This window comes from Papio anubis, chromosome 12 (genome assembly GCF_008728515.1).
Source record: "Papio anubis isolate 15944 chromosome 12, Panubis1.0, whole genome shotgun sequence".
Lineage (NCBI taxonomy): Eukaryota > Metazoa > Chordata > Mammalia > Primates > Cercopithecidae > Papio > Papio anubis.
Genome location: NC_044987.1, coordinates 91,148,675 through 91,168,931, shown reverse-complemented (window position 1 = coordinate 91,168,931; position 20,257 = coordinate 91,148,675). Strand labels below are relative to the sequence as shown.

At 55.8% G+C, this 20,257-nt stretch overlaps 1 protein-coding gene across 19 annotated transcripts in view; it reads left to right on the top strand.

The window, feature by feature from the left end:
* The first annotated feature begins 5,271 nt into the window (after positions 1-5,271).
* Positions 5,272-20,257, top strand: part of PAX6 (paired box 6) — a 29,261-nt gene continuing 14,275 nt past the window's right edge. For 4 of the 19 annotated variants that reach the window (XM_031653925.1, XM_009186368.3, XM_031653919.1 and 1 more), the window contains exons 1-4: positions 5,272-5,424; positions 12,218-12,405; positions 16,288-16,364; positions 16,746-16,806. In XM_031653925.1, the coding sequence (XP_031509785.1) occupies positions 16,797-16,806 (10 nt within the window). In that variant the 5' untranslated portion in view covers positions 5,272-5,424; positions 12,218-12,405; positions 16,288-16,364; positions 16,746-16,796. Of the gene's footprint in view, positions 5,425-8,394; positions 8,480-11,052; positions 11,147-11,308; positions 11,426-11,560; positions 12,406-16,287; positions 16,365-16,745; positions 16,807-16,903; positions 17,814-20,257 lie in introns of those variants that run through there. The other 15 variants (XM_021926818.2, XM_009186366.2, XM_021926817.2 and 12 more) reach the window with 12 other exon arrangements.

Here is a 20,257-nt window from a genome sequence, read left to right as displayed (position 1 = left end):
TCACTTGCTCTAGGTAAATGGCCTCAGATTATAAGGGACCCACTGGCAAACTCGTTCTTACCCATGGGTCAAGGAAGAGCCCTGGGAACTGTACCAGAATCAAAGTCTGAAGAGGGAAAAGCAGCTCTTCCTAGATAGGACACAGGACCGGTTCCTCGGGGGCATTGGGCGGGTGAGTCAGAGGAGTTGAGCGCTCAGGAGCAGCCTCAGGCCACACCAGGTTTCAGTGGCCTAGACCTGCCCACAGGATGTGACCATTGTTGATACCTTGTGTCCAGGAGCTCAGATTTTCCTATGAGGGCAAGACTTTGGAGCGCGAGAGGGGGTGCCTCTGCCCTCTACCTCTTACTCCTTACATTGGACTCCAGGAGAGAGAGAGAGAGCAGGACTTGTCCTGTCAGACCTGGGCACAGGCCTCACCCAGAGTCTCCCTTGATCTGGGAGCTTTGCTTCCATGAAGAAAGGGTGCTGGACATGTGAACTGGGGGTCCCAGCAAAAAAAGCAGCTGCACTTAGACTATTGCACTCTCACCCACCTTATGGAGCCCCAGGCCTACAACCTGGCCATGCAAAACCGGGTGCCCTCCGACTTGCCAGAATGCGAGAACACAGCCGGAGAGACCCCGATGCCCAAGCCCAGATGTCCAAACTCTTGGCGCGGGGGCGGGGGGGTCGCTGCACCCCACACATGTTTACATCGGTGCCCCCTTATCTTATATGTAACAGCAATATATATGTTAATTGAAAACTTCTGAATTTAAAAAGGTTGTGACAAGTTATAATTTGTCCTGTCAATGCCTGGAATCCTTATTTATCTCTTTAGCTTGCCTCTCGCTCGCGCCTGTCAGCTAACAGCTTGCCTAACTCGTTGACTTCCTCACTCATGGCACGGAAATGACAAATGTGTTGTTTTATCCGTACAATTTATTTCATTATTGTTGCCAGCACGAAGCATCACAATCAATCATAAGGAAGTCCAGTTGGCAGGTGTCAATCTTGGTGTGTTTTTGTACGTCTCAGTCTATATTTAATCCAATTATAAGGGTCACGGAGTAAGTGCCAATCCTCTTGTTACAACTCACATCTTATTTAAGATTTAAAGTAAAAAAGTCAACTCGATCACATGGACCTTTTGGGGGAAGGGAGGGGACTCAGTTGAAACCCCCTCATCTCCCTCTCTCAGCCTTCCCCTGGCCTCCAATTTAAATTATGCGGCAATTCTTTTTTATTAAAGGGTTGCAGGGAATCCGAATTTTATGAGCATTTGTGTGCAAATGAAGGCTCTCCTTATTTTGCTAAAGTAGAAGCAAGCTTAATGATGAGAGATCTTTCCGCTCATTGCCCATTCAAATACAATTGTAGATCGAAGCCGGCCTTGTCACGTTGAGAATAAGTGAATTTCTAACATCCAGGACGTGCCTGTCTACTTTCAGTGAATTGCATCCAATCACCCCCAGGGAATTCAGCTAATGTCTCCATCTCTACCCGGACAAGGGAGAGAAAGAAATCAAACATGGTGCCACAAAGTGACTTAATATGAAAATGTTTAAAAGGAAAGGAAAAGCAGAGTTTTCTCAAATTGATTGTTGTAGAGTTTTTTTGCTTTTGTTTTTGTTTTTGTGACAAAGCAAACTGGAAGGATTGGAGATTTTCCACAGAGGTCCAGGAAAACTTTTTATAGTGTGGCAAAATAGTCAGAAGAGAGAAAAAAGTAAAGTAGTTCTTTAAATGAGAGCAGGAAAATAAGTTAATAGCAGAGAAACCACAGAATTGCACATAATCATACCATTATGCAATCCTTGAGACCGGGGCGAAGAGATGGCAAATATTATCTTTGCTAAATAGTCCCCTTTTTGACGCTAGAATTCACAAAACCTTCCTTCAGTTTTGATTTAAAATAAAATTCTTGTTAAAACAAGTTTTCTGTTTAAAAGGGAGGAAGTGGAGAGGGAAAGAAGAGCAAGAGCCACACGTACTACCCAGTAAATTAGATTCCTTAGATGATATATTGATTACTGGCTTGTACAGCTATTTGAAATGACACTCAAATATACACAGTATTTTAAATCAGTTATTTAGGGGCTTTTTCCTCTCCTATTAATTTGTATATGGAAAAACTTTATTAAACCACTTTATAAGTTAGCACTCACCCTGGAATCCTTTATTAAAAATACTGTAGAAGTTAACAGGATGCATTATCTTCTAGATTAAGTAAAATTAAATTTTAAGAGGAAAATTCATTTTTATTTTATAATTGATGGGAGACTCAGTGCCCATTCTCAATAAGAAGACAAATACTAAATCATTTCCCACCCACCTGGTAGCACAGATCCAGCGGGAGGGGCTCCTCCAATCTGGAAGCGGCTTTATTTGCATAAAGTAGTTAAGGGGAGAGAGGAAAAACGACACAGGTCGGGAGGGGCAAAACATACCTTCGACAAGAACAGATCTCAGCTACAGTTCAAGCCAAGAGCCGATTTCTCTGCCTTCCTCTCCCTCCACTACTTCCCCTACCTCAAGGCCTCTCACCCCCATCCAGGCTCTCCACCCAGTCTCTGCTGGCTGATGGTGAAGTTCTGGGCTTCCCGGCAGTCGAGGGCCGGGGCGACCTGGGAGCCTCCGCAGACTGGGCGGCTGCCGAGCTCGCTCACTGTGCATTGGAGAATCAGAGCCTGGAGCTGCCCTAGATGTCGGAAAATTTCAGTGCTGAGGGGAGGCCCGAAAAAGAGGTTTCTTTCCCGCTTCCGGTCCTTTGCACCCCACCTACGGCCTGCCTCAGGTAGCACTCGGCATTTGGGGCTCTTTGAGTCGTCGATGATGCCCCCGGGCCGCCCGTGGTGCCCTTCTGCCCGCAATGCAAGCCAGTGTGGCCTATAGAGGATGCCTCTGCCCGGGCGAGGCGAGGCGGGACCTCGTAGGCTGGGCACCACGCGGGGCCCTGCCCGGCCTCCCCCAAGGCTGGTGGCAGGCGCGGACAGGAGTCCCCAGCACTGGTCTGCAAAGTGCTCCGAGGTCGAGAGCTCCTCCGAGAATCCAGCTGAGGCAGCGGCTAAACGTGCACCTTCTCCCGCGGCGACCCCAGAGCCGGCACCCTCCCTCCCAGCCTCCGTGCCCGGGGCAAACGGAGAGCCGCTCGTGCGTTGGCCCGGAGCTCGGAAGGGCCTAGTTCGGGCCTCGCCTGCACCACCGGCGCTCCCGCGCAGCCCGAACGCGCCCTTTATTGACAGGCAGATAAGCAGGTGGGGGCCGTGGGGTTTCCAGAGTCGCTCTCGAGCACCCTGCTGGGTTGCAGGGATCTGCGCACACTTAATGGCCTGGACTCCAAACAAGCCCCGAGCAGCACTCTCGGCGGCCTCGGGTTGGAACAGTGTGGGGAGCGAGCCCCGGACAGAAACTGGCCAGCTAGGAAGGCCTACCCAGGTCCGAGGCCTATCAGCAGCCCACACGCCAAGGCGGACGGCACAGTCTGGGAGACCTCAGGACATCTGAGACTGGAAGCTGGGCCAGGTCCTGGAGAGGAGCTAGGGGCTTACCAAGAAACTAGGTCACTGGAGATGGCCGACGGCAACAGGGAAACCAGAACAAATGCCTCTCTTAGCGTCCCTTCCCAGCCGAGCAGGGCGACAGGACCATGGTAAGGTCTAGGCCCAGACTAGAGTGGCCAGTGGGAGGTGGGCGCACATAGGCCTTAAGACAGGATGCCCAGGGCGTTAGGATGAAGAAATAAAGTTTGGAGAATGTAAATAAGTAAGAACATGCCGCGGAGACTTCTCAGCCAAAGCTTCCATTCTCCTCCCCACCTTCACCGCCACCCCCAACCTCTACCCCTACCCCCACTCCCACCCCTACTCTGCCCTCCAGTCCTCGACGGGCTGAGCCAGACAAAAAATCAAGTCTGGCTAGGAGCTATCCGGGCTAAGAGGAGTGGGCAGACGGTCTGCCTGGAGCTGCCTCTTGGCCGGTTGCGAGGCCCCGCACCTGTCCAGGTGTGCCAGGGGCGGGAGCGGGAATCGCTAGACCTACGCCTCGGCGCCATCTGTGCTCGGCTCTCCCTTAGCCGCAGCCCGGATCAAGACGCGCAGGGACTGGCCCTAGAACCCTCCTCCTGCCCAGGCGTCCCCCTCCCTACTTCTACACACACACTCCTGGGTTCCCCCGGGCTGGGTCTCCCACGAGCTGCCTAAAGGTAATTCCACGCCCCGCCCCTTCTCCTCCCGCAAACTCCTCAAGAGACCCCTGCCCCTCTGGGCCCAACCTCTGTCGCTTTCAAATTGGAGAGCCGGATGGAAGCACAGTGGAAGGAGTTGAGAAGCCTCCTGCTTTGAGGGATGGGGGACGGGAATGACAACGTGTGCCTAAATCTCCATTCCAAGATAACCAGGCCTAGCTCCGCTAAGCCATCTCGCAGTCCACAGAAGGTGTGAGGGAAAAACAGGCACAGACCAACAAGTCAGTGTCCTGCAGACCCCGCCCCAATTTCTGTGAGTCTTATCTTCAGAATCTGGGATTTTCCTATTTTCCTCCTCTAAGTCACAAAGTCAACAGTTAATTCAAAGTCAAAGATAAATACAATCTCCTACATTTTCTATGTGTTTGGAGCCTTTCAGCCAGGGGGCGAGGGAAGCCCGGGCAGGCCCCCTTTAGGGCTTCCCTCTCTTGAGAACCCAGCAGGCCTGGAGAGACCTTTGGCCTAGCCCTGAAAAAGGGGTCGCTGGTCCTCTTCCCGGAGCCCCCGTCTGTGCCCAGCTAGTGACTTGCGGGCTCGAGGGCCAGGTTGGGGGTACTCATCGAGCCTCGAACTCCTCCTAAAAATGATTGCTGCCAAAAGTGCCTCTCAATCCCGGCGCGGCCTTCAGGTCTCTCCGATGAAGTGATTCCCTTGGGATCGGAGGGGGGGACAGGTTGGTTACCCAGAGAAGTAGCTGGTCAGCCTAGGGGCACAGATCTTGGGGCCCTCGTGCCCGACGGTGAGGAGGAGCGCACTCGGCAAGACTGGTTTCCTGGGGATCAACTCTGCGCCCTACAGGAGGGCGGGCCAGGCCGGGCCGGGCCGGGCCGGGCTAAGGCAGTCACAGGCCGGGCCAAGGAAGGCCAGAGCAGGGGTTGGAGCCGGCCGGACCCTGGGTGGGGAGGAGTAGGCTCCCGCCCCGCAGGAAAGCCAGTCTGAGCGGAGCTGTGCCCAACTCTAGCTGCCATGACGTCACGCGGACCCAGCAGCCAATGAGGAGGGCGCTGGCGTGGATATTAAGGAAAGTTAGCGCCTGCCTGAGCACCCTCTTTTCTTATCATTGACATTTAAACTCTGGGGCAGGTCCTCGCGTAGAACGCGGCTGTCAGATCTGCCACTTCCCCTGCCGAGCGGCGGTGAGAAGTGTGGGAACCGGCGCTGCCAGGCTCACCTGCCTCCCAGCCCTCCGCTCCCAGGTAACCGCCCGGGCTCCGGCCCCGGCCGGGCTCGGGGCCCGCGGCGCCTCTCCGCTGCCCGCGACTGGTGTCCCCAAATCAAAGCCCGCCCCAAGTGGCCCCGGGGCTTGATTTTTGCTTTTAAAAGGAGGCATACAAAGATGGAAGGGAGTTACTGAGGGAGGGATAGGAAGGGGGGTGGAGGAGGGACTTGTCTTTGCGGAGTGTGCTCTTCTGCAAAAGTAGCAAAATGTTCCACTCCCAAGAGTGGACTTCCAGTCCGGCCCTGAGCTGGGAGTAGGGGGCGGGAGTCTCCTGCTGCTGTCTGCTAAAGCCACTCGCGACCGCGAAAAATGCAGGAGGTGGGGACGCACTTTGCATCTAGACCTCCTCTGCGTCGCAGTTCACGACATTCACGCTTGGGAAAGTCCGTACCCGCGCCTGGAGCGCTTAGAGACACTCCGTCGCGGGTCGGGGGAGGTACAGCAGAAGTTTCCCGCGGTTGCAAAGTGTAGATGGCTGGACCGCAACAAAGTCTAGAGATGAGGTTCGTTTCTCAGAAAGACGCGGAGTACGAAAGAATGCGGCCCACAGAACTGAGCAGCGCGTAAAGCCCCAGCGTGTGATTTGAGCTTCACTTCGGAAGACCTAATAATTAGCGATTCTCACTGAGCTAGAACGCGGGCTCGGGTTACTGCGGGCGCTGCGCTGGCTGCCTAGGCGGGAAGCGCGCGGGCGCCATGGGAGCCGGGCCGCCAAACCCGGGAAAGAGCAGCGCCCACCACCCTGCGGCCCCTGGAGGGCCGGAGCCGGGGGCCGGAAGTGTTCCCGAAGTAGGTCAGGGAAGGGAAGACACAAACTTAGACTAACTCGTGGTTCAGCCGGGCGAAAGTCCTGAGAGCCCAGCCCTAAAAGCGGCTGGAGACGCCCAGGCCGGCTTAGGCGGGGCACCGGAGAACCCCGCCCGGGAGTTTGGGGCGGCCTCTGGGCCAGGCCCCGGCTAGCCCCCAACCCCCCACCCCCACTCGCGCTCCTGCGCCCTCTTTCTAGGTCGTCTGGTAGCACCTTCGGAGCTCAGTCACCTGTGACAGGTGTTTGGGACCGCCGCCCGACTCCGAGCGGTGGCCGCCCCCTGCTCACCTCACCTGGAAACGGGGGATGAGCGCAGTGGCCGTCCGGCCGCGCGCCTTACCTGGCCGGGATCCTCTCTTCCGCGGGTTCGTCTTCCTGGAGCTGGGCGGCGAGCAGGTTGCCCGCTTCGCAGTGGGAAGTGGACCTTCTCCTCCAGTCATAAATCAAACCCAGCCATCCTCGGGCCTCCTCCCTCATTAGAGATGTTTATTGGAGATTGTGTTTATTCGGCTGTCACGGCGAGAAAACGCGGTGACATAATTACCTCTGACCAGAGTCCTCGCCTCGCGCCCAGCGCGAACCGAAGACCTCTGTCGCTTTCTCATGCCGGTGCCCTTCGTGATCGGAGGGCGCCCGTGATAGGCTTGTCTTTTTTTCCTCAAACCCTCTCACAGAATTTGGTTGATTGGAATTACTATTCAGATTTCCCCAGGGCCCGGAGTTTATTTTAGAACTGGAAAGGAAAACCGAAGGCAACCCAACGCCCCTCCGGGGCAGAAGGGGGCAGCGCGCGCGAGGCGGAAGGAGAGTCACTCTCGCTGCACAAACTTTCCTGCGGGTCGCGCCGCGCGTGCAGGGTCTGGACACCACTCGGCGCCAGAGCCGGGCCTGAGGAGCGGGGTCTGGCGGGGAAGGAGGGCTGCCAGCCTGGGTGGTGTCATTTGTTGCTTCATTTTTCATTCCCTTTCCTCTCGTGAGGAATCAGAGGCATACGGGCCGCGGGCTGAGGATTCTTAAATTCTCCCCTGCCGCACTCGGCCGAGCCAACCCGCAGTTCCTCTCCGCCCCTCTGTCCCCCGGCAGCGGTTTTCCCCGCTAGCCAGGTTTGGAAGTCACCCTCTGTGAGACTGGGCTAGGGTTAGGAAGTGATGAAAAGCGCCGAATTGTTTTCTAATTGAAAATACTTTTTTTTTTTTTTTTTTGGAGATAGCGTTGACAAATATATGGGATCCCGGCTTTTGATCCCTGGCTGCGGCCTCTGTTCTCCTGTCGCTAATAAAACTCGCATTGAGCCCCTTAGTGCCTTGATTAACAGGCAGATTAACTCTTACTAGGGTTGGGAACAGCTTGTCCTAATCAATGTCATTTTAAAAGCCCGTCAGGATGCGCTTAGCTCCGGTTCCCTGGCTGCTCCAGCGAGCCAGCCATGACATTTGCTCCCTCCTCCTCCCCAGCCTCAAATCCCCCAGTAAAGCTCCCAGTTCCCGCCTGCCTGTTCCCAGATCCACAACGGGACAAATCGCAGGACCGGGTCGTTGGCCTTTAGAACGGGCAGCGGTTTAGAGAGGGGATATCCAAGGAGAAGGGACTGAGGTGGCCTTGGCTTGCTTGCTTTTCCTTTGAAGCTGAACTCTTGCTTCTTGGGGGCAGAGGTCACAGGGAAAAGAGAGATGAGGGGGATCGTCTCAGGGTGATGAAATGGAAAGCAAACTTTCCTAGGAACCCTATTTGCAAAAATCGGAGAGTGCCGCTGATTCCAGTTGTTCTACAGGTCAGGAGTTTTAAACCTAGCTCCTATCTGGACAACAGCATGGAGGGACTGGGAGGCAAAGCCTTGGGAGTCTGGCCCGCTGGGCTGCTAGGAATCCCTTTGGTGGGAGACTCCACTGGACAATGTTATTTTAAAGGTATTTCGGGGGTGGGCAGGGAGAAGACAGAGAGAGAGAGAGAGAAAGAGAGAGAGACAGTGAGAGAGAGAGAGAGAGAGAGAGAGAGAGAGAGAGAGAGACTGGCCTCCCAGAGTGAATGGAAGAGGACTGAGGACGGAACCCAGGGAGCCCCTAGCACTGGCCTTTTGGCAGGAGGCAAGGAAGGGCGAGGGCACAGCGGCTTCCCCCGCAGCTGAGCAGTGGCCACAGCCTGGAGGCGCCACGGGGCGTCTCTGGGATCTTCTTGGATTTTCTAGGCTCTGGGATCAGTGAAGCTGCCGGGTTAGCGGGAACCGGTAGGTTGCTGGAGAAAGGAGAGGGACAAAGGCCTGGAAGCGGGGGAGGCACCTGGGACTTGGCGGCCAGGGTGGGAGCCTTTGCTTTTAGTGCTCACTGGACCCGTTTGCCAGCTCCGCGGACCAGGGATCCCACCTTCCCAGGGTCTGCAAAGAGAGAGACGTTTGGGGCACTACAAAGTGACGCAGGTGTCTGCCAAGACTTTCCTCCTCCAAAGAAATGCCAGTCTTCACCCTTTCCAGCGCGCCGACGCTGCGCCTCTGCTTGGCCGGGGAAAGAGAGAGTTCGGAGGTGTCAGAACTCCGGATGGGAGACTCTTGGTTCTGAAGCTGGGAGCTGGAGGCACATCCCCCCAGAAGTGGGCACTTCTTTGCCTCCCCGAAGGTCTGATGGGGTGGGCACAGGGGAATGCCAGAGACCAGTGCGGGTGAGATGCTTGCCTGACCTTATGTTGACGCATCAATACTGGGTAGAAGCTCTAGGCAGGCTCTGGCGAGCCACAGTACCCCAGCGGGACTCCCTCCACGCAGACAGCCCCTCTACCGGGTGGGAAGACCCCGGCGGCCCCCGCAGGAACGCACCCTTCGGCCTGAGAGGTCCTCCCTCTGGCCACAGGGGGCGGAGGGTGGGGTGGGGGTTACAGGGGCATGTGGAGAGGCGGGGAAAGGCGAGACAGTACCTAAAGCGCAATCCCATCCGCCCCCCGCGCCTTGGAGGACAGCAAGTGGGCCTCCGGTGAGTTGGTAGCCGCAATTAAAATGGCGACCTGCGAGTTGTCTCGGTTTTGTACACACCTCTGGCGACCGCGTCTCGACCCCCACACCCCCAGGCCGCGTCACCCCCGGAGCGGGTACTTGGCAGAGGGAGTGAGGCTACCCACGAGGTAGAACAGCACCCCCACCCTCCTTGAGACCAGTCCAGAGAGAACCAGGAAATCTCGCTCTCAACCCTCTCTCCTTAAACTTTGAAAACTCGGCCTCTTTCTGGGGTTGAGCTCCCCTCCCCAAATATTGACACATGGGAAGCGGCCAAGTCCTTTTTGTTTTTTGTTTGTGCGGAGGAGTTTCCAGGAGTCTTTCCCCGAGCCCCCTTCCCCACCCAATGACGTCAGTGGCATTCACTCCTCGCTCCTTGCCTTTTCTGATTTTTTGTTAAAACTTTTCTCCGCAGAGAGATGGGGGTTGGAGGGGTGGGAGAAGGAGCTGATTCAAAGAGCCAGTGCCCTGGGGGGAAATAGCAACAAGATTACGGCTGCTTCTTTCCGAGGCAAAGCTTAAGAAGGTGCTAATCCACTCGGTCGCTAATTGAGAGGTTGTAAAAATGATACTCGCCTCCAGTTCGGACAGAATCACTGCCCCCACCCCTCCCCCCAAGTCCCTCGCTCTTGCACAGCGGACTTGAGTCTTGAGTCCAAGCTTCTTTAATGCTCGCTTGAAACGTAAAAGGAGAGAGAAAGAGAAGACCGACTTTCGCTGGTCTGGGACTCAGGGCCGCGGCCCCACTTCCCGGCATCCTCCGAAAGTCGCGCTCCTGCGAAATGAAACCTCGCACAGGAGGCCGCGGACCTGTACACCCGGCGCCACCTCCTTCGCCTCTGACCCGAGTTTCCTCCCCGCGCTGCGAGCTTCTGGGCCGCGGGAAGGGTTAGAGCCGGCAGCCCTCCCCGGCCTGGGGAGGGGAGAGGGTTGTGAGACCCTAACTCTGACTAGGGCCTGGGAGGCCTCTGCTTCCCGCCCTACCCGGGCTCCTTGGTCGCGGCGCTGCTGGGTCCAGGGCAGGAACGAGAGGGTGAGGCCCACACGTGGCCCGGCGGCCCAGGGCGGCTTGCAGCGTCCTCACTGTCCCGGCTCCCAGGTGCTGCGGCGACGCGGCCTGTCAGCAGCGAGTTCAGGACGCGCAGATTTTATTGATGGGCTTTGACTTTCAGCACTTTCCCTAAGTCAAGAAGAGTCTAGCGTACCCTGCGGCGGCTTCATTTCAGCCTCCCTGCCTCAGCTCTCCAGCCCCATTCCCCCTTGCCCGGTCCTGGAGTGTGTCCTGCAGCCAGCTCCATGGCCCGAAGCTGCCGAGAGAGAGCTCCGGACAGTGCAGGACCAGGCATTCGCTCGCTCTCCTGTCACCTTAACTGCAGGCTCCGAGGGGCGCCTTTGGAGTGTACTGAGGTGTGTCCTAATCGTGCGGCATTCAACAAATGGACTTCTGGTGTGTGGTCAGAAGAGAAAAGCCATTTACTTACTTTCCTCCCCGGTTTTCTGGCAACAGCTGAAGGGGAGCTGCCTCCATGGACTGCGCAGACCCAGGAGAGGGAGTCGTGGTGCGGAGACACACGCACCACACACAGATGACCGGTGGCACACACGCTGACATACCGACATCGCCGGTGGGACACACACACACACACACAAACACACAAACACAGACACACACACACACACACACAGAGAGAGAGAGAGAGAGAGAGAGAGAGAATCTCTCCCAGCATTGGTCATCCGCCCCCCCCCACCCAGGCTTCCACTCCCCCTCCCCTCTCATCTCCCCTGGCTTCCCCTCCTCTCGGGCGCCGCGAAAAGCAGCCGCACTTAGTCAACAAATGGCACGTGGGAGAAGTTGGTGAGTGTTTGGTGAGGACTCTTCAGGGCTTTTCACAAGAACCCTCTGTACACAAAGTAAGTGGCGTGTTTACTTGGGCCTCTCCAGCCGGAGCTGTCCCTCCGCTCCGCTGCGCACCGCGGCTTCCGAAAGGAGAGAGAAGAAAGGGCCGGGGGAACAGGGTGGAGGATTGGACAGGCCCTGGAGGCTTGGGTTGGGGAGGCCGCTGGCCTCGTTTAGTTCTCGGCCAGGCAACCTCCTCTCGGCCTAGGCTTCCCCGCGGCCTCCGCAGCTGGAATGGAGCTGCCAGGACCCAGTGACGCTCCCGCCTCTTTCTTCTTCTTCCAAGGGACCAGGTGGGCTGGGGTGCGGCAGCCGCTGTGCTCTGCGTCTTGGGGCCCAGGCCGGGATGGGGTGGGGGCGGGCGGGGTCGGGGCGGCAGGCCACTCTGTCCTGGAGTTGGCAAGAAAGGACAGCGCAGAAACTTGCGCTCTCCGTGGGCTGGGAGTCTCGCGCCCAGCTTAGGGGGAGTCGGGGCGCGACCCCCAACCCAGAAGCCTTCACTTCATCGCTCAAGTTCGCGGCAGCAGGGCGGGCCGCGCCGACTCTCGGCGTGCGCGGAGCGGGGAGATGCGGGGGAGCGCCAGAGCCCGGGCTCGGGGGCCCTGCGCCGGGGAGAGGAGTCGGGACCCACCGGCGGAGCCGAAAACAAGTGTATTCATATTCAAACAAACGGACCAATTGCACCAGGCGGGGAGAGGGAACATCCAATCGGCTGGCGCGAGGCCCCGGCGCTGCTTTGCATAAAGCAATATTTTGTGTGAGAGCGAGCGGTGCATTTGCATGTTGCGGAGTGATTAGTGGGTTTGAAAAGCGAACCGTGGCTCGGCCTCATTTCCCGCTCTGGTTCAGGCTCAGGAGGAAGTGTTTTGCTGGAGGATGATGACAGAGGTCAGGCTTCGCTAATGGGCCAGTGAGGAGCGGTGGAGGCGAGGCCGGGCGCCGGCACACACACATTAACACACTTGAGCCATCACCAATCAGCATAGGTGTGCTGGCTGCAGCCACTTCCCTCACCCACACTCTTTATCTCTCACTCTCCAGCCGCTGACAACCCATTTTATTGTCAATCTCTGTCTCCTTCCCAGGAATCTGAGAATTGCTCTCATACACCAACCCAGCAACATCCGTGGAGAAAACTCTCACCAGCAACTCCTTTAAAACACCGTCATTTCAAACCATTGTGGTCTTTAAGCAACAACAGCAGCACAAAAAACCCCAACCAAACAGAACTCTTGACAGGAACTGTGACAACCAGAGAGGATGCCTCATAAAGGTGAGTCCGCTTCTTTCTTCTCGCTTTATTTTTATTGCAATATTCGGACAGGTCTCCCCCTTCCTCCCCCCTTCCTTCCTCCCCTCTCGCCAGTCCCCTCCCCCACTGCTACGCCGGGAGAGTTGGGCCGGAGAAGTTTCCACGCAGGAGCCCAAACTTTCTACTTCCAGCGAAAGCCCGCGTCGGAGGGCGACTGCCGACGAGCGGGAGCAGCGCAGGGCTCGGGGCGGGCGGCCAGCTCTGCCCCAGCGCCAGCGCCAGCGCCAGCGCCAGCGCGGGCTGAGCTCGCGGGAAGAAGGGAGACTCCAGGCGCGGCAGCAGCCGCGGCTCCCGGCCCCATCGTCGCCCAATGCTCCCGACCCGCGGGAAAAGACGAAGAGGCTCTGTGGTGTCCAAGGCCCTGGAACCGCCGCAGAGAGCAACCGCTACCGGCTGCTTTGTCCAGCCCGAGGCCCAGCGAGCGCGCAGAGAGCGGGCGCTCCGAGGAATCGCCGAGGGAACCGGCTTGCCGCGTCTCCGCCCTCCCGCCGACCCTCGGGCTTTGTGCCGCACTGGGCTCCGGCGCAGAAGAGTCAGCCTGCACTCCAGCGCCGAGGGGGCACCGCGCCCGCCACCAGCCGGAGCGGAGTCAGTCGGCAAGACAGCCGCACGCTGGAGGCAGAAGGAAGAGCGAGCTAGCGCGAGCTGGGAAGGAAGCCACCAGGCCAAGGCGGTGGGACGCGCGCTCCGAGGGAGCTCAGAGCCGAGCGGGAGGACTTGTCAGCTTCCATCCAGCCCCCGGGCTCTTGCCCGCAACTCCATTGGAGCGCGGAGCTCGGAACTTGAAAACTCTCTGCTCCCCAGGCTTCCCCAGACTCTCATCTCCCTCGCCCTGCGGAGGCTGGGGCTCTTCCCTGTCCTCCGGCCCCCTGCGCTTGGTGGGTATTTTTCCTTGTTTTCCTCTGATCCAGTCGCACCAGGTGTTGGGATTTCAGCAGGTTTTGAGGTGCAGAGGTGGTTTGCTCTTTTGTTTGTTTTACTCCGAATCCTCTTATGTTTTTCTAGGTAAGGCCTTGAAAATAAATCTACATGAAAGCATTGGCTTTCCCCCTCGTCTGATCACTTCCTCTCCCAGCTAATTAGTCGGAGTAATTTGAGAGCTTTCGATTCTAAGATCCCAGGAGGAAAAGTGTCTTTTCAAAGTTCATAAAGTTGTTGCCTCTTTCCTTGTGCAGATTTTCTCAGTCTCCCTGCGCCATAATAGCCCTGAATTTTAGCAAGTGTAATTGGGGGAAATGGAGTTGAATTTCAAGTGGAAATTCTTTCTTTTTCGAGTGCTAAAACCCGGCTCTTCATTCATGAGCGATTTCTAGAAAGTTTAAAAACAAAGTGAACGTGGTTTCTTTCTTCCTTCCTTTTTATTTTCCTTATACTCTCCCAAGCTCCTTAAGGCATTTTGGACGTTTAACTCGAACTTGGGAAGGGTTTGGTAGGGGCTGGGAGCAGAAAATGAAATGAAAGGCAAAGAGCTTGAAAGCCTGACGAGTTTACTGAAGAGAAATAATAGTTGTTGCCGTTGACATTACATTTTTTATAGCCAGTGACCTTTGCAAACGTCTGAAGGCAGTTTGATTAGTTGTTATCTTATTTGGCCCTAGAGAGTAAAACTTTGTCATCTTAATTGCTAATTCGTCTTTTGGCTGGGGGCGGGAAGACCAAGAGTGAGCTCTCCCCTTTACCCCAGTTAAAGAGTTTGGGGATGGAATCTGAGAATTAAGTAATTAAAATAACAACAGCATTTGAAAACTGAGGCTTGTGTTGGGGACACAGAGGTGGGGGCAGTGGTCCAGCGGTCTGCCCGTCCAAGGTCGGGACGACTCCAAAATGTCTGGAGACGCCTTCGTTCAGGATGTGGGTCTATGGCCCCAGCGAGGCCGTACAGAGCCTCGGGCTGAGCTGGGGGGCTCAGGCTGCAGTTGGGGGTCTGCCCTCTCCGGTGCACAGGACTGCTTCCGGGTGTCGATGTGCCCCACTTCCCGGGTTGCCTCTGCACTTAGTGTTCACGTTAACTTAAGTAATTAGATAGCTTCTTAGCGAGAGGGAAGGGGGAATGGAGCAGAACTGGAATTTGAAATACTACCACCTTCCCAGCTGCTTCGAAAACTAATCAACAAGGCCTGTCTGGGCTCAGCTACTGAATTTTTAAAAATGGTATCAAGAAGTTACCAGCCAGGATGGGGGCATTCTGTTGTGATTGTGTACAGCATGGGTTACAAAGTGGAGTTCAGGAAGTTTTACCCCTCCTAGGGGAATTCCATTCCCCATCTCCCCACCTGCTACTCCTTTGCAGCTTCAGGGTCCTGCATTGGGTGGGGTGGGGTATTCTGCATTGGAGTTGGAGATTTTGCCTGTCCAGGGCATGGCTATGGGTGCGGGGACTGAGAGACAGGAAGGAAGCATTGGGGAACCAACCTAGATAAGGGTAACTAGTAGCCGTCTGCTGTGGCCAGTATTTACTCAATGCTGAGAAAAAGTCCTCATTTTCGGTTTATTTTTATGGATTTAAGCTATCTACCAAGCGGTTAAAAAGTAGACCAGGAATGGCCTTGTAGAGTAAAACGTGCTTCTTGAAATTCTTTGCTTGCAGGCAGGCAGATCAATAATCACCATAGGTAAAACAGAAAAAATAATGCATTTTTTAAAAAACGGAGAAATGATGCTGTGACTATTTTGTTATTTTACCTCTTTTTGGGGGGCAGACCTCTTGAATGGGCTCTTTATTGTAACTCTCTCTTCCCAATTGAGCTCCCCACGGTGCCGTTGTATCTTTTTACAGCCCCTAACAACTCACACCAGTAACACAATTACCTCCAGATATTTATAACAAGAAATTACTTTTCTATTTTCTCCACTCGCCCAAAAGCCTTTTTTTTTTTTTTTTTTTGCGGGGGGGGGGGGGAAAGGCAGGGAGGGGTTCGTACAGGACCAGTCTCCGGGAACCCTGCACTGGGTCAGGGTTTATGAAGCTAGGAGTGTTCCTCAGTTCCCTTTGTGAGTTGGTGGGTTGTTGGTACTTTTGGTTGGAAGCTGTGTTGCTAGTTAGGGAGACTCGGTTTTGCTCCTTGGGTTCGAGGAAAGCTGGAGAATAGAAGCCATTGTTTGCCGTCTGTAGGCTTTGTCGACCATGCTCACCCCCTCCTGTTCGTACTTTTTAAAGCAGTGAGGCGAGGTAGGCAGGGTGTGTCACAGTACAGTAAAAGGGGTGAAGATCTAAACGTCAAAAGAGAAGTTAATCACAGTAAGTGAGGTTTGGGATAAAAAGTTAGTCTTGCCCCTTTCAAAGTCCCAGAAAGCTGGGTGGTAGATGGAGAGGGGGCCATTGGGAAGATTTTTTGGTGTAGGGAGAGGAGTGGAAGATAAAGGGGTAAGCAGAGTGTTGGGTTCTGGGGGTCTTGTGAAATTCCTTAAGGAAGGAGGGAGTATGGCCCTGCAGCTCTCCCAAACTGCTTCAGCCTATACTCTCTGGCACCAGGAAGTTCCAAGGTTCCCTTCCCCTGCTTTCCAAACTTCAGGTATTCCTCTCCCCTCACACCCCCTCAACCTCAACTCTTGGCCTCTACTCCCTTTTCCTGGTTCTTAATATTTTTGCAAAGTGGGACCCCAACTTGTCAGATTTGCCAATTCTCCCAAGCCAGACCAGAGCAGCCTCTTTTAAAGGATGGAGACTTCTGTGGGACATCTCGCTGAGAATGTGGGTGTAATGCTGGGACTTAGAGTTTGATGGCAGTTTGACTGAGCCCTAGATGCATGTGTTTTTCCTGAGAGTGGGACTCAGAGAGCCCATGGACCTATGCTGTTGAACCACAGCTTGATACACCTTTCTCTCCTTCTGTTTTGTCTTAGGGGGAAGACTTTAACTAGGGGCGTGCAGATGTGTGAGGCCTTTTATTGTGAGAGTGGACAGACATCCGAGATTTCAGGCAAGTTCTGTGGTGGCTGCTTTGGGCTCAAAACCCACAAACAGTCAAAACAAACTATTTCAGTATGCTTCTTCACTATAGATCCGACAGAAGAAAAAATTCAAAATTGGGGCATCGGTTCTACTGATTAAAGGGTTAACTGCTAAAGAATGTAGGGGAAACAGATTGGGGATATTCGAGTATTTTGTTTCAAGTCCCAAAGGGTAGCTTTTGCATGCACTGCAAGGCAGAGCTGGGTGACCCTCAGATTGCCCCAAGCGGTTGAGTAGATCAATTCCTAAGGAACGGAGATTCTCCTGTCCTAGCCCCAGGTCCACCTCGGTTGGGAGTTCAGGCCTACCTGATGCAGCTGCCCAGGGATTAACTCCTATTTTCTAACAGAGCCCCGTATTCGAGCCCCGTGGAATCCCGCGGCCCCCAGCCAGAGCCAGCATGCAGAACAGTAAGTGCCTCTGATCTTTCTGGGACTTTGGGCTCGGGGTGCGCGGACCCGAGGGTCAGGGGAGGACACAGGCTCGCGACGCCCGCGCTGGCCTGGCCGCCGACCGACTGAGGCCCGGGGCCTGCGGCGGCTGCTCCCCTCTCCGCGCCCGGCAGCCCAGGAGGGGAGGGCGTTTGCTTTGCTCTTCTCGATACTGAAGAAGCAGGGGCTGGGCCCTTAAGAACAGCCCGCCCGAGTTTTCGAAGCTGCGGTAGAGAAACCCCATCCCCCCTAAATCCTGTAACTCACACCCCCTCCCCGCCCCTGCCCGGGCTCTGACCCCGGAGAGAGGGGCTGGGCTGAGCAGGGCGGGGCGAAGGCTTCTTCTAGTTGCGCGAGAAGGAGGCCCCTTTGGGCTTAGCCAAGACTGAAAGTCTCCACCAACTCGGCGGGGTGGGGGGCTTCTCTCCCCAAGTCACTCTCAGGGCAGCTCCTCCCCTCCTTACCCCACCTATGGGCCTAGAAGGGTTGGGAAGAGGAGCCCCCAGGCCTGCAGCAGGGTAGGGGTGGTAAACTCGCTGTTACAGGGCGCGGGAAGAGAGCGCGGTTTACTGGGTCTGGGAAGGAGGTGCCCAGGAACTGGAAAAGCCCTGCCCTGGCAACTGCAATTGCTTGGGTCCTGATAGTCCCAGGCCCAGAGCACCTTTGATACTTATGGCTCTTCTACTTCCCTGCTTTCCTCTGCCCAGACCCCCTGGGCCCCCACCCACCTTCCTGTTTAGTTGGAGGGTGCTGGTACGTGGCAGGGCTAGTCTAGAGCTCCGACCTGGGAGCCTGGAGGCCCAGCGAAACCAGGCCGGGTTTGAAGTTACTGTTGAGGCGTCAGGGCTCAACTGAACTCGGAGTGTGGAAAGGCCCAGGTCTTCTAGCAGCCTTCCCTGGCTGAACCACAAAGGCTTAAGAGGGTCCCCAGCACCTTATCCATCTGTTCTGGAAACGCCGGTCGCCCCCTGGTGCTTCCGGGGCTGGTAAGCGCGTAGCTGATGAAGGGGCACAAAGGTGGCGAGCTTTGCGGGGGTAGTTGTGCAGAACCTGCCGCACCCCAGGGCTTGGCCGGTAGGCTCCCTTTCGGCGGCTGGGCTCTCCCCTTGGAGCTCAGACTCCCCAACCGCAGGCTCTCTCTCGCGCGGGCCCCAGCCAGGGCTTGCAGCCCTGAGCGTTTGCCGCTGCGGCCTGGCTGGCAGGCCCCGAGGGGCGCGGGGTCGCTGGCCGGCCCGCAGGGCTTGTGCCGCTCGTTCCCGGGTGTGCGCGAGGCGCGGAGCGTCCAAATTGACACCATATGTTTTCCTATTAGTTGCTTCGCGGTCGAGTTCTAGGCGCATAATCATCGCCAGTGGGCGAGAGCGCCAGCCGTCCCTAGGGAAGGGACACAATGATTGAGGCTTAACCTCTGAAGGGGAATTTGGAGCTGCTCTTCCTCGCTGCCATTTCGATGCTGGGAGTGGCGCTCTGGCCCTGGCGTCTCCTGGGCGAGCACCCAGCGGCGGTAGCTGCGGAGGTGGCGGGCACGTTGTTATTTTTTGAAATGGGTGAGGAGGAAGGTCTGGATGTAGGCTGCCTCACGCGCCCGCCTTGGCATTCGCAGACTGGGAATTGCCGTGGCTATGCGTGAAGTTTGGAAAGTCTTTCTCGGTCTCTTTCTGGGACAGCCTTTCTTTTTCCGGGAAGCTTCCTGTGCCTAGAGGTGGGGCTCCGTAGCTGGAGCGGTGAATGGAACTTGCGAGGCAAAGGAAGGCAATAAAAGGAAGTTAGGATAAACCGGAAACATGGGCCAGGCCTTGCTCTGTTGGAGAAGCGGTGTCCCCGCAATGTCCCTGCTTGCGCTGGGCCCGGCCGGAGCCCAGATCCCCCAAACGCCTGTCACTTCTCATCGAGTTGAGGCTCTGGCCCCCCCCCCCCCCCCCGCCCCGGTGAGGGCCCCCCCCCCCTCAGCCCCAAGCCTTCGGCTACCCTGAAAACGCGGCTCCCCTCGAAGGGGAAACGAGTGCAGTTCAATCTCGTCTGAGTGATCTACAAATAGGGACGGAAAGGGTCGTTTTATCACGGTCCCGTTTGTCGTGACGATGCAATTTCCCGGAGCGGAGCACTGTCACAAAGTGACAAGGCTGCCACAAGCGCCCCGACTGATCTTTTCAATTAGCCTTCCATGCATGATCCGGAGCGACTTCCGCCTATTTCCAGAAATTAAGCTCAAACTTGACGTGCAGCTAGTTTTATTTTAAAGACAAATGTCAGAGAGGCTCATCATATTTTCCCCCCTCTTCTATATTTGGAGCTTATTTATTGCTAAGAAGCTCAGGCTCCTGGAGTCAATTTATCAGTAGGCTCCAAGGAGAAGAGAGGAGAGGAGAGGAGAGCTGAAAAGGGAGCCACGTCTTTTCCTAGGAGGGCTGCTCTCTAGAGTCGGGGCTGCAGGTTGGAGATTTTTAAGGAAGTGGAAATTGGCAATTGGCTTTATTTTGTGTGTCTGTGGTTTTGGGGGAGGGGGGCTACAAAGGGGCTAACTCCCTCTCCCTGTTCTCCAAGGTTGGACCACAGGGATGAGGTTGTGAGATACAAAGATAAAGGAGGGATGGGGAACACTATGACGTGGTCTTTTCTTTTTCGTTTCTGTTTTTGATTTTTGCTAATATCTATCCTTGGCTGAGGGGAGGGCGGAGTTCAGCGGCGGAAATAAAGCGAGCAGTGGCCGGTGCGAAACGACTCCCGGCTCTAAGCCTTACTTGTGGTGGCCGGACTTGTCTGTGGCTGAAGCAGAGCCGGGGCTCTGACTCTCAGGTCTACACTGGAGGAGCGGAAACCTGGACTGGGGTTCGCCAGCCACAGACTGGCTGCTCTGGTTCTTCTCTCCTCTTCCTTCTTCTGTTCTAACCAAACAAAACCAAACTCGGTGCTTGTGCCAGGCCTTGGCCAGTTTGGACTGTAATGCAAACATTTCTGGATTTTAGCTTCCAAGGGAGCACTCAAGGGCTGTAAGGTTTGCTATCACTGTTCCAACACTGCAGAGACCTTGAAGGTTAAGTGTGGGATCTGTAGAACCTATGGTTTGCGGTGACACTCAGAGGGGATCTTTGGGAGATTTGTAGAGCTGGTTCTTAGCGCTTTGTGGGTTCAGAGGCTGGCTGCAGTGTTTATGAAGAGGGGCAGTGGGCTGGGGACACTGCTGGGGTTATGGCGGTAGAGAGGTCCATGTGTTCTTGTTCCTTGGCATGTGTCTGACTCTGTTGCTGCTGCAGTCCAGTGGGCAAGGGCACGGCTGTTTGGGGCTGGGCTGCCCAATGTCTGGCATGGTTGGTTGTCCTGTTGTCCTTTTTTTTTGATGGATAGCAGGAACCTGATCGCTGAGGTTGGCACAGGTTGGCAGGGGGATGAGGATGCATTGTGGTTGTCTCCTCCTCCTCCTCCTCTCTTT